The sequence below is a fragment of the Entelurus aequoreus genome, linkage group LG01, assembly GCF_033978785.1.
Source record: "Entelurus aequoreus isolate RoL-2023_Sb linkage group LG01, RoL_Eaeq_v1.1, whole genome shotgun sequence".
NCBI lineage: Eukaryota > Metazoa > Chordata > Actinopteri > Syngnathiformes > Syngnathidae > Entelurus > Entelurus aequoreus.
The window spans coordinates 55,010,834-55,023,051 of record NC_084731.1 but is presented as its reverse complement, the minus strand read 5'-3'; the positions used below and the strand labels follow the sequence as shown (position 1 = coordinate 55,023,051).

At 37.8% G+C, this 12,218-nt stretch overlaps 1 protein-coding gene across 3 annotated transcripts in view; it reads left to right on the top strand.

The window, feature by feature from the left end:
• Window positions 1-136: 136 nt before the first annotated feature.
• LOC133654621 (matrix remodeling-associated protein 8-like) overlaps window positions 137-12,218 on the top strand; it is a 73,631-nt gene continuing 61,549 nt past the window's right edge. For 2 of the 3 annotated variants that reach the window (XM_062054756.1, XM_062054758.1), the window contains exons 1-2: window positions 137-343; window positions 11,207-11,233. In XM_062054756.1, the coding sequence (XP_061910740.1) occupies window positions 292-343; window positions 11,207-11,233 (79 nt within the window). In that variant the 5' untranslated portion in view covers window positions 137-291. The remainder of the gene's footprint in view (window positions 344-11,206; window positions 11,234-12,218) is intronic. The other variant, XM_062054757.1, reaches the window with a different exon arrangement.

The window sequence follows — 12,218 nt, the reverse complement described above, 5'->3', positions numbered from 1 at the left end:
GGACTGAGTCAGTGGCCATGATAGAGAATGGAAATGATTAGATGTGAAAAGTCAGAATAAAAAAAACAAAAAAACTGGTCCAGTTCTGAGAGGAGGGGTCTGCTTGTGTCAGGTTTCATTTCTGTCTGTACGTACGTCTGCCACTGCAATTGGGTCTCTGGGAACACAAAAGGTTTGACAAGCCATGCTGGTGTTGCGGCTGGATAAACAAGACTGACTTTTTTGGGGGGTTCTCCTCTCAGGGACATTATCCAAACTGAAAACTGTCTTGGTAGCATTCAAAGAAGCAAGATGAAGACCTACTGGGAGGACTTTGTTTTTCGGGCTGGGCTCTTCATCCACAGTAAGTTTGATTTGTTGCGTAAGTAGATTGGTTATTTTTGCTCATCACCAGAATCGTTTGAAGTGTTGGCTTGGAATGTGTGAACAGACATCATGTGACAACTGACCCCATCACAGGAATGCCATGGTTGTCACAAAATTATCGGCATTTGAGTGGGAAAAAATGTTTTTGAAAAAGGCACAAGGGCTAATTTGAAAGTTTAATAGGAAAGAAGGGAGGATACTTTATTGTCATTGCACATGTTAAATAAATTTCATTTTCAGCACAGACCCATTCAAGATGAGTAAAAAAAAGTTGATCCAATGGGGTGGGTGGGGAGCCTCAGTCTGAGGCCAGGAAAAAAAAACTTGATAACAGGAACAGGAACGCGCTCCTTAAGCACTGATAAGTTAACGAATACCTAACTTAATGGGTCTTAACTAGTGATGGGTTGATGAGGCGTCATGAAGCGTTTCGACACATTGCAAAACTGTATTGATACTGTGGCGATACTGTGTCACTAAATAGTATTTAGTGACACAGTATTTATTTCTGGAAGTAGCAGAGGTGGGACCAAGTCATTGCTTTGCAAGTCACAAGTAAGTCTCAAGTCTTTGCTCTCAAGTCTCGAGTCAAGTCCCGAGTCAACACAGGCAAGTCCCGAGTCAAGTCCAAAGTCAAGACTGGAAAGTCTCAAGTCAAGTCCCAAGTCCTGCATTTTGAATTTCGAGTCCTTTCAAGTCCTTTTAACCACAGACTAATATATTTACACAGATTGTGTATGCTTTTAAAACGCTGTATTTATTTATTAAAACAAGTGCATTTGAAATTGCAGGGAAAAAAATAGTGCTGACATTGCACTTCATAATAGCACTATTATCCAGTCATTTTAAACATTTAACTCATTTCTTTACAGAATAAACACATTTGAAAAAACAAGTGCAACTGTACTTATTTGCACAAAAGTGTTAACATTGTATTTCCATGGCATATTGCATTGTAACTAGTTCCACAGCAATTTCTATCCTGTTCTTACCTTATCTCATTGATCTCATCTCATACTGTGTGTGTGTTGATGTGTGCGTACATATGAAAAACATAACAAAAACATGAACAAAACAATTAACAGAGTTGTACTTTTTAGATGTCAGGGCCCTATGCAATATGTTCACATATTCTTAATATAGTATACATTTTAACTGACCTTTATTTGACTATGTTTGTGTTTTTGTAGGTGGCTAAAATACGCGGTGCTGCTGATCGCCGTCTAACGTTACGTTACTGTGTGTGATACATTGACTAACGTAACGTAATGTATAGGTACCTCATGCAACCCTGCTTAAAAAAAATCACTTGACAAAAAGTATGAATAAGGTAGCGAACTGCAGTGGATGCAACAGATTGCCGTGTTTGCAATGACGTTATAACCATAGACATCTTATAAGTAGATGCAGCATTGGCTGCTGTGACACGAGCAATTTGGCCGCCATCTTGAAGTGGTGATGAGGAGCCGGCGAGCAGCCTAAACTGACAGTTGACAGGTAGAAAACAAAGATGGTGTTCAGCGTTTTCCTACTCAAATGAGCGGACTGTTGAAAATAGGAATCGGGTGATTACTTTTCACAAGTAAGATTTAACATTAATGTACTATTGGTTGTATTTTATGAAAATAATATTACCACAGAGTTGGGAAGGAGCAAAGATCTTTAATATTTGTATGTGAAAATCACAAAGAAATCTTCTGGGGGAGGATGACGCCCTTACAGGGGTTTGGTTTACAAACTTTCAGCCCCACCTAAAACAAAATTCACCAGCCGCCACTGATTATGATGCATTCTCATTTTAGGCAAAATATAAGACAATACTTTCTTAACAGTATAATTGTAACCAGGAATAAGTCTTCAAGTAACAATATTCAAATACTAACATTGTTGGGTAAGACAGAATTTGGTTTTATTCTGAATCCAGTGAAACAGATTGGTGGTTTTAGCTGATATAAAGACTTCCAGGTGTTTATATATGTTTATGTTGAAGTATTTGGCAGACGCTTTTATCCAAAGTGACATACATAAAAAATACATATAAAACAATGTAAAAGAATGTAATACAAAATATCAATACAAAGTGTCAAGACAGAATAAACTCTCTGCTGCTGCAGCAACAGAGATACAGTCTATAAGATATATAGATATCTAATGTATTCATACATTGTTTATGTAGGATATACGCATGTATATATAACCTAATCATATTGTTTCTTCAATTTAAAAATAGCTGACCGTTTTTTCCCCCCTTCTCTGGGATTATATTCCCAGTTTTGATCTCGGACGTCTGGTCACTTATAGTTTATAAGAATATTATATTACTGTTAAGCAAACTATGAATAATAAAACACGCCAAAACATGTGTCCTTTATCATAGCTACACATATAACAAAAAAGCGCGTGAAAATCAGTGGTATTCAGTGAGGTAAGATAATTTAAATGCGCTGACAGTTCATTGCTCCTGCCAAATGAATTGCACTAGTTGAGCGGATCACCACTCCAAGATGGCCGACCCGCGTCTCGTCTGCACCTGTAGGCAGTAGCGCGCGATGCTGCGTACCCTTATAAGATGTCTATGGTTATAACGTTAGCAGTGAGTTTACAGCCTCACTGATTTAACTACACAGCAAATAAAAGTCACGTTACTTAGCCAATAAACGTTAGCTTACATTCAAAACTTACCCTTCTTTGTGCATCTTCAAATGTCGAACGAAGTTGGAAGTTGTTACGTCTCCGTCTATAATATTCGAACCGCATGATTTGCATAGGGCTATTCGTTTTTTGTTGACCGAGTCGTAGTTTTAATACCCGAACGAAATTAACTTTGGCATAATTGTTTCTCACTGCCGCATTGTTTGACAATTCTTCTTCATTGGTTGTCCTGCAATTTGATTGGATGAGAGCTGTGGGATGAAAACAGCGTAGATCTAATTTGATTGGCTGTTGTACTGAGAGCACACCAGCTGACAGGAACAACACGCTGATAGACACAGACGAAGAAAATGAAAAATACGGAGCGGCGCGCTCCCAAATAACTTTTTAATCTTTGGGTTTTGGGGAAAGTAGCAAGTCATGTCAAGTCAAAAGGCTCAAGTCCAAGTGAAGTCACAAGTCATTGATGTTAAAGTCTAAGTCGAGTTGCAAGTCTCTTTACATTTTGTCAAGTCGAGTCCAAAGTCATCAAATTCATGACTCGAGTCTGACTCGAGTCCAAGTCATGTGACTCGAGTCCACACCTCTGCTAAATACTGACATCTGCTGGACATTAAAAATCCCTACAGTCAACTGACACTGATTTTATGACCTAGTATATACAATAATATAAACCAAGTCATTGTATTTCATTTAAGATTATTTCATATCTTCATTTAAATAAAAATATATTTTAATCTTTTATAGATACAGTCAATAAAAAATGTGAACATGGAAAGAGAACGTGTTGTGAATGAGGATGCTTGTGGACTGGGATTTTTTTAAATTTATTTTTTACACATTTTTATTTAAAAAAACAGTTTTTCCAACTTGTTTAATTTTAGACGATTTCTTTCATTGATTGATTAAAACTTTTATTAGTAGATTGCACAGTGAAGTACATATTCCGTACAATTGACCACTAAATGGTAACACCCAAATTAGTTTTTCAACTTGTTTAAGTCGGGGTCCACTTAAATTGATTCATGATACAGATATATACTATCAGATATATACTATCATCATAATACAGTCATCATACAAGATAATCACATTGAATTATTTACATTATTTACAATCCGGGGTGTGGAGGGGGGTCGGGGGGGTGTTAGGTTTGGTTGTTATCCTTAGTCATCAACAATTGAGAACAGAGAAATGGATATTGGAACAGTGTAGGTCTGACTTGGTAGGATATGGACAGCAAGTAGTGGGCATAGAGAGAGAGAGAGAGAGAGAGAGAGAGAGAGAGAGAGAGAGAGAGAGAGAGAGAGAGAGAGAGAGAGAGAGAGAGAGAGAGAGAGAGATCAGAAGGCATAAGAAAAAATATCTGCATTTGATTGTTTACATTTGATTATTAACAATCCGGGGAGGGTGTTAGTTTAGGGTTGTAGCTGCCTGGAGGTGAACTTTTATTGCGGTTTTGAAGGAGGATAGAGATGCCCTTTCTTTTATACCTGTTGGGAGCGCATTCCACATTGATGTGGCATAGAAAGAGAATGAGTTTAGACCTTTGTTAGATCGGAATCTGGGTTTAACGTGGTTAGTGGAGCTCCCCCTGGTGTTGTGGTTATGGCGGTCATTTACGTTAAGGAAGTTGTTTGACATGTACTTCGGTATCAGGGAGGTGTAGCGGATTTTATAGACTAGGCTCAGAGCAAGTTGTTTTACTCTGTCCTCCACCCTGAGCCAGCCCACTTTGGAGAAGTGGGTAGGAGTGAGGTGGGATCTGGGGTGGAGGTCTAGAAGTAATCTGACTAGCTTGTTCTGGGATGTTTGGAGTGTAGATTTGAGGGTTTTGGAGGTGCTAGGGTACCCGGAGGTGCATGCGTAATCGAAAAAGGGTTGAACGAGAGTTCCCGCCAGAATCCTCATGGTGCTTTTGTTGACCAGAGAGGAGATTCTGTAGAGAAATCTCGTTCTTTGGTTGACCTTTTTGATTACCTTGGTTGCCATTTTATCACAGGAAAGATTAGCCTCTAGAATGGAACCTAGGTAGGTGACCTCATCTTTCCTGGTGATAACAATGTCACCCACTTTTATAGTGAAGTCATTGACTTTCTTAAGGTTGATGTGGGACCCAAATAGGATGGATTTCGTTTTACCCAAGTGTATGGATAGCTTGTTGTCAGCGAGTTCTACAGAGTTCAGCACTGAGGATTTTCTCTATATACTATCATCATAATACAGTCATCACACAAGTTAATCATCAGAGTATATACATTGAAGTATTTACATTATTTACAATCCGGGGTGTGGGATGTAGAGGAGGGTGGGGGGCGGGGGTGGGGGGGTTGGGGGGTGGGGGGGGGGGGTTTAGGTTTGGTTGTTATCAACACTTCAGTCGTCTCTTCTTAGTTATTATTTCTACGGCTGTAGAAAAGACCCGCTCACAGGGCACAGAGGAGGCGGGAGTGCGACACATTGCAGACATGGGGCTCAACACAATTAAACCAAAGGTGTACTGCCCTGTACTGTTCAAATTCAGCGCTACATGTATTAAACGAGATTTGATCGTCAGAGTTAAACAGCAAAAAACAACACGACCATGAATACAAAAGACATCAAAGTCAGAAATTTCAATACATTTATACTTTGTTTTCCAGTCGCTGTTAAAATTCAGATTTTCGCGATTAAAAATGATAATTTCAGGGTCGATAGTGTCTTCTTCTTCTACTCACCCACTGCTGCTGCATTGTGACACAAATGCTTCGCTGTTTCCCCCTGCGGGGTGGCGGGGATTCTGCATTCATGAACAACCCTGTTTGGAATGGTTCCATCCATAGACATCTTATAAGTAGACGCAGCATTGGCTGCTGTGACGCGAGAAATTTGGCTGCCATCTTGAAGTGGTGATGAGGACCCGGCGAGCTGCCTAAACTGACAGTTGACTGGTAGAAAACAAAGATGCCAGGCTGGTGTTCAGCGTTTTCCTGCTCAAATGAGCGGACTGTTGAAAATAGGAATCGGAGGATTACTTTTCACAAGTAAGATTTAACATTAACGTACTATTGGTTGTATTTTTTGAAAAGAATATTACCACAGAGTTGAGAAGGAGCAAAGATATTCAATAGTACTGAAGTCATAGCAGCTAGCAAACAAGAGTATGCCCATAATAGAATTGCTTGTCAATGAAATTAATTACATTTAAAAATGTCATACTTGAATAACATAAAGTTGAAATAAATGATTGTGGCCCTGCGATGAGGTGGCGACTTGTCCAGGGTGTACCCCGCCTTCCGCCCGAATGCAGCCGAGATAGGCTCCAGCACCCCCTGCGACCCTAAAAGGGACAAGCGGGAGAAAATGGATGGATGGTTGGACACCTAAAACAAAATTTACCAGCCGCCACTGATTATGATGCATTCTCATTTTAGGCACAGTATAAGACAATACTTTCTTAACAGTATAATTTTAACCAGGAATAAGTCTTCAAGTAACAATATTCAAATACTAACATTGTTGGTTAAGACAGAATTTGGTTTTATTCTGAATCCAGTGAAACAGATTGGTGGTTTTAGCTGATATAAAGACTTTCAGTTTTTATGTTTAAGTATTTGGCAGACGCTTTTATCCAAAGCGACATACATAAAAAATACATAAAACAATCACTGTAAACTTTATCATTTAAGGGAAGAATGTAATACAAAATATCAATATAAAGTGTCAAGACAGAATAAACTCTCTGCTGCTGCAGCAACAGAGATACAGTCTATAGGTCCCTAAGATATATAGATATCTAATGTATTCATACATTGTTTATGTAGGATATACGCATGTATATATAACCTAATCATATTGTTTCTTGAATTAAAAATAGCTGACCGTTTTTTTCCCCCTTCTCTGGGATTATATTCCCAGTTTTGATCTCGGACGTCTGGTCACTTATAGCGTATAATAATATTCTATTACTGTTAAGCAAACTATGAATAATAAAACACGCCAAAGCATGTGTCCTTTATCATAGCTACAGGTATGACAAAAAAACGCGTGAAAATCAGTGGTATTCAGTGAGGTAAGATTCATTAAATGCACTGACAGTTCATTGCTCCTGCCAACTGAATTGCACTGAGTGGAGCGGATCACCACTCCAAGATGGCGGGCCCGTGTCTCGTCAGCGCCAGTAGGCAGTAGCGCTCTATGCTGCGTCTACTTATAAGATGTCTATGGTTCCATCAAGCCTATTTGGGTGATGTTTGGCGGGCCATTTAGTAATGCTGTTGAGGCTGAGCCAATCAGTGGCCTTGATACTGAACAGCCCGCTCTGATTGGTTTGGTCTCCTCTAGTGGCCGATACTACTGCAGTATTGATATTTTTGGTTCTTTTAGCAATTTGTATGCTTTACAATGCTTAATTTAGGACAACAATAATGTAAAATACGCTTTAAAAAGCAACAACAAAATAACGATGTGGTGAATCTGCAATATTTAAAGCGCTATGTGGCGAGAGATGACTTTTGATCGTATACTTTAAGTCGAAAAGAAAACATTTAGCGCCCCCCCCCACTCTACACCGCAACTATAAAGAGTATAACTTGTCTATGAAATTGTTACAAGTACACCTCTGCATAACATTGTATCCTTATTACCATTGAAACAAAAAAAGAAAGAAATGTGGATCAACTTACAACAAAGAATAACTTTATGAACAATGTTTTTATACTTTAACAGAAAAGATTTAAAGTGCATCCATTTACCTGAAATTTAAAAAAATCCTTACTTAAATTAAAAACATCTTCTGATTGACTTGAACATTTGATACTGAAAAATGAAATAAAATAAATAATACATTCAAATTGATCAGCAACATTAGCCCAGGAGCACAATAAATAAAACACTTTATACTACAAAACAAAAATGAGTAGAACCATTTGAGCTGATTTCTTTTGTTATCAAAATGAGGGAATCAAGATTAATGTCTTCAATCAGCATGTTTTGTAGTGCAGTTTGAAGCATGGTACTGATAATGCATGTTCCCCGGGGGCTCGGGGCCCGCCCAATTATTTGAAAAGTGTTTTAATCCAATGTAGTGTTGCTGCCTGAGGCTGAGCCAATCAGTGACCACGATACTGGATTATGCTTTAGTCAAGTCTAATGGCCAATTCTACCGTTTTGTTGATTTTTTTAGTCAATATAGCAATTTTTATGCTTGAATATGCTCAATAAAGGTGGAACATGTTGTAGAATATGCTTTAAAAAAGAATGCAATGTAGTGAAACTGCAATATTTGAATGTGATAGGCGCTACGATACATTACTTTATTTTGTTAGGTATGGCGGCTAATATGAAGCTGTACTTTAAGGAGAAACCCTAAATGTACTTAAACCGGATGCATAGCGTAGCGCTTTTATTTTGAAGACGGAAAAGTGTGTGATTGTCTTGACATGTTTTGATTTAGGATCGACTGTTTGCAATAAAAAAAAAAGTCTCCTTTCGACATCCTGCCGACCGTCTTTCATTTCTGTTTAACTTTTATGTCATCTTACTTACTAAATCAGTCACAGTAACAATCTAAATGTTATCACTGCACCGTAATCGTAATCTGAACACAGAAGGCGTTTGCTGCAGGGGATGTCGTCCATTCTCACGGCGAAAAATTGTCCTTTCTTATCGGAGAACAACTTGTTATGGCTTTGAACCTGATATTTCCATAAGGTAGACTTTCTTTTGTCTATTTCTGCTCGCTTGTGGCTCATCAGTAGCAAGTGAACTGCAGCCAAGTTCCCCCAGCTACGAGGGTCAAAAAGGAAGTGTTCGCGTTAATCGCCTGATAAAAAAATTAGTGCCGTTCTTGAAATTTGTAGTTAACGCGTTATTACAACGTTAACTTTGACAATCCTAAAGTACTGTACGTATATATATTTATATATATGTGCATATATACAAACCCCGTTTCCATGAGTTGGGAAATTGTGTTAGATGTAAATATAAACGGAATACAATAATTTGCAAGTCCTTTTCAACCCATATTCAATTGAATGCACTACAAAGACAAGATATTTGATGTTTAAACTCATAAACTTTATTTTTTTTGGCAAATAATAATTAACTTAGAATTTCATGGCTGCAACACGTGCCAAAGTAGTTGGGAAAGGGCATGTTCACCACTGTGTTACATGGCCTTTCCTTTTAACAACACTCAGTAAACGTTTGGGAACTGAGGAGACACATTTTTTAAGCTTCTCAGGTGTAATTCTTTCCCATTCTTGCTTGATGTACAGCTTAAGTTGTTCAACAGTCCGGGGGTCTCCGTTGTGGTATTTTAGGCTTCATAATGCGCCACACATTCTCAATGGGAGACAGGTCTGGACTACAGGCAGGCCAGTCTAGTACCCTCACTCTTTTACTATGAAGCCACGTTGATGTAACATGTGGCTTGGCATTGTCTTGCAGAAATAAGCAGGGGCGTCAATGGTAACGTTGCTTGGATGGCAACAGATGTTGCTCCAAAACCTGTATGTACCTTTCAGCATTAATGGCGCCTTCACAGATGTGTAAGTTACCCATGTCTTGGGCACTAATACACCCCCATACCATCACAGATGCTGGCTTTTCAACTTTGCGCCTATAACAATCCGGATGGTTCTTTTCCTCTTTGGTCCGGAGGACACGACGTCCACAGTTTCCAAAAACAATTTGAAATGTGGACTCGTCAGACCACAGAACACTTTTCCACTTTGTATCAGTCCATCTTAGATGAGCTCAGGCCCAGCGAAGCCGACGGCGTTTCTGGGTGTTGTTGATAAACGGTTTTCCCCTTGCATAGGAGAGATGTAACTTGCACTTGCAGATGTAGCGACCAACTGTAGTTACTGACAGTGGGTTTCTGAAGTGTTTCTGAGCCCATGTGGTGATATCCTTTACACACTGAGGTCGCTTGTTGATGCAGTACAGCCTGAGGGATCGAAGGTCACAGGCTTAGCTGCTTACGTGCAGTGATTTCTCCAGATTCTCTGAACCCTTTGATGATATTACGGACCGTAGATGGTGAAATCCCTAAATTCCTTGCAATAGCTGGTTGAGAAAGGTTTTTCTTAAACTGTTCAACAATTTGCTCACACATTTGTTGACAAAGTGGTGACCCTCGCCTCATCCTTGTTTGTGAATGACTGAGCATTTCATGGAATCTACTTTTATACCCAATCATGGCACCCACCTGTTCCCAATTTGCCTGTTCACCTGTGGGATGTTCCAAATAAGTGTTTGTTGAGCATTCCTCAACTTTATCAGTATTTATTGCCACCTTTCCCGACTTCTTTGTCACGTGTTGCTAGCATCAAATTCTAAAGTTAATGATTATTTGCACAAAAAAAAAAGTTTATCAGTTTGAACATCAAATATGTTGTCTTTGTAGCATATTCAACTGAATATGGGTTGAAAATGATTTGCAAATCATTGTATTCCGTTTATATTTACATCTAACACAATTTCCCAACTCATATGGAAATGGGGTTTGTATATATATATATATATATATATATATATATATATATATATATATATATATATATATATATATATATATATATATATATATATATATATTTACACACAACGTGTTTAAGGTGACTTCTCAAAAGAAGTAGAAAGTTGTTAATTTTACACAGTTGCAAACAACAACAGGCGTAAACATATACATACACATACGCTTTGATGACTCTTCCTTATTGATTACCATTAGTTTAAATTTAGCAACAATTTTTCCTGGTATGATTTTTTGTTTTATTTACCCAGCGGGTCTATGTGTCGTTCATCTCTATCCCGGCATGTGTGAGTGAAAGGAAGAAAAGCTCCGACTTGCTAAGCAGCTTGGAGCCACTTGTTGATGTGCGTGCATATATTTCAGACTTTTTTCCAGGGAGTTACTGAGCATATTCTTACAATTAACGTTAATGTGTGACACAGAAAAAGATCAAAAGTAAGGAAGTAAGATTCTGTACAGTGTAAGCAATTGAAAAAACACATTCATTCCTTTCCAGCCAACTCACACATTCCTGTTTTCTGAGTTTCAATCTAAGTGGACCACATTAATAGCCCTGCTCTACCGTTGGGATCGTAACTCTTGTCTTATTCATACAACTGCAATGTATGACATGTTTCATAAAGTGTCATTTGACCTCTTTGAACTGATTTTACTGTATTTGTCTTTCAGTCTCTTTCGTCTGCTTCTTCACTGCAGGTTTGTTATAGTGTGTGTGTGTGTGTGTGTGTGTGTGTGTGTGTGTGTGTGTGTGTGTGTGTGTGTGTGTGTGTGTGTGTGTGTGTGTGTGTGTGTGTGTGTGTGTGTGTGTGTGTGTGCTCTTGTCGCGCTATCCTTATGATGCACAACAAATTTTTACTGTGCAAACATTTCTTTTTTTGTGTACAATTTGTCCGATCCACACAACCAAAGCTAATTATGCAGCTAAACTTCAGCTATGCAAACTAACTGCACAACAAACGGTTTATTTCAGGGATGTCAAACTCGTTTTTAGTGAGGGCCACATTGAAGTTATGGCCGCTTGTACCAGAACATAATATAAATGTATAGTAGCCCCGTTAGTCAATTTCCATAGGCAATTGTGTTTGATTGTTATATTTTGACTGATGGATAACTTTGAAAACGTAAGTCAAGGTGACAAGCAGATATTTGTGTTTCTATTTTTGATGATTTAAAATAAATGTTTGGAATATCTTGTCGCATGCACAAATAATATTAAAGTTGAGAAAATACACAGTTGGTGTTCTCAAATAAATCGATTCACATCCAAATCGCAATTTTTATTTATTACGATTTTAAATCGATTAATAATTTTCAGGAATTGATTAAAGAAAATACAATATATATTGTTTTGGCCAAATATTATTTTCTTTATTAAAAATACAAATGAATAAAATAAATGTATTATCAGAGAATCAATTTTTGGATCAAAAACATTAAATAACTATCATTGATAGTAGTATTATTATTATTGTTGATAGTCTTGCTTTTACAAATGTTTGGTTTTCTTTTAGTATTCTATTTGATAAATATTGTATTTATTTTTGATTAGCTAAAAAATAAGTGCTTGGAATCTTTTGTTGCATGCACAGATAAACAAGTTTAGAAAATACACAGTGAGGGTGTTTGAAAAAAAAATTGATTCACACTCATCCATCTCAATTTTTATTTATTACGATTCTAC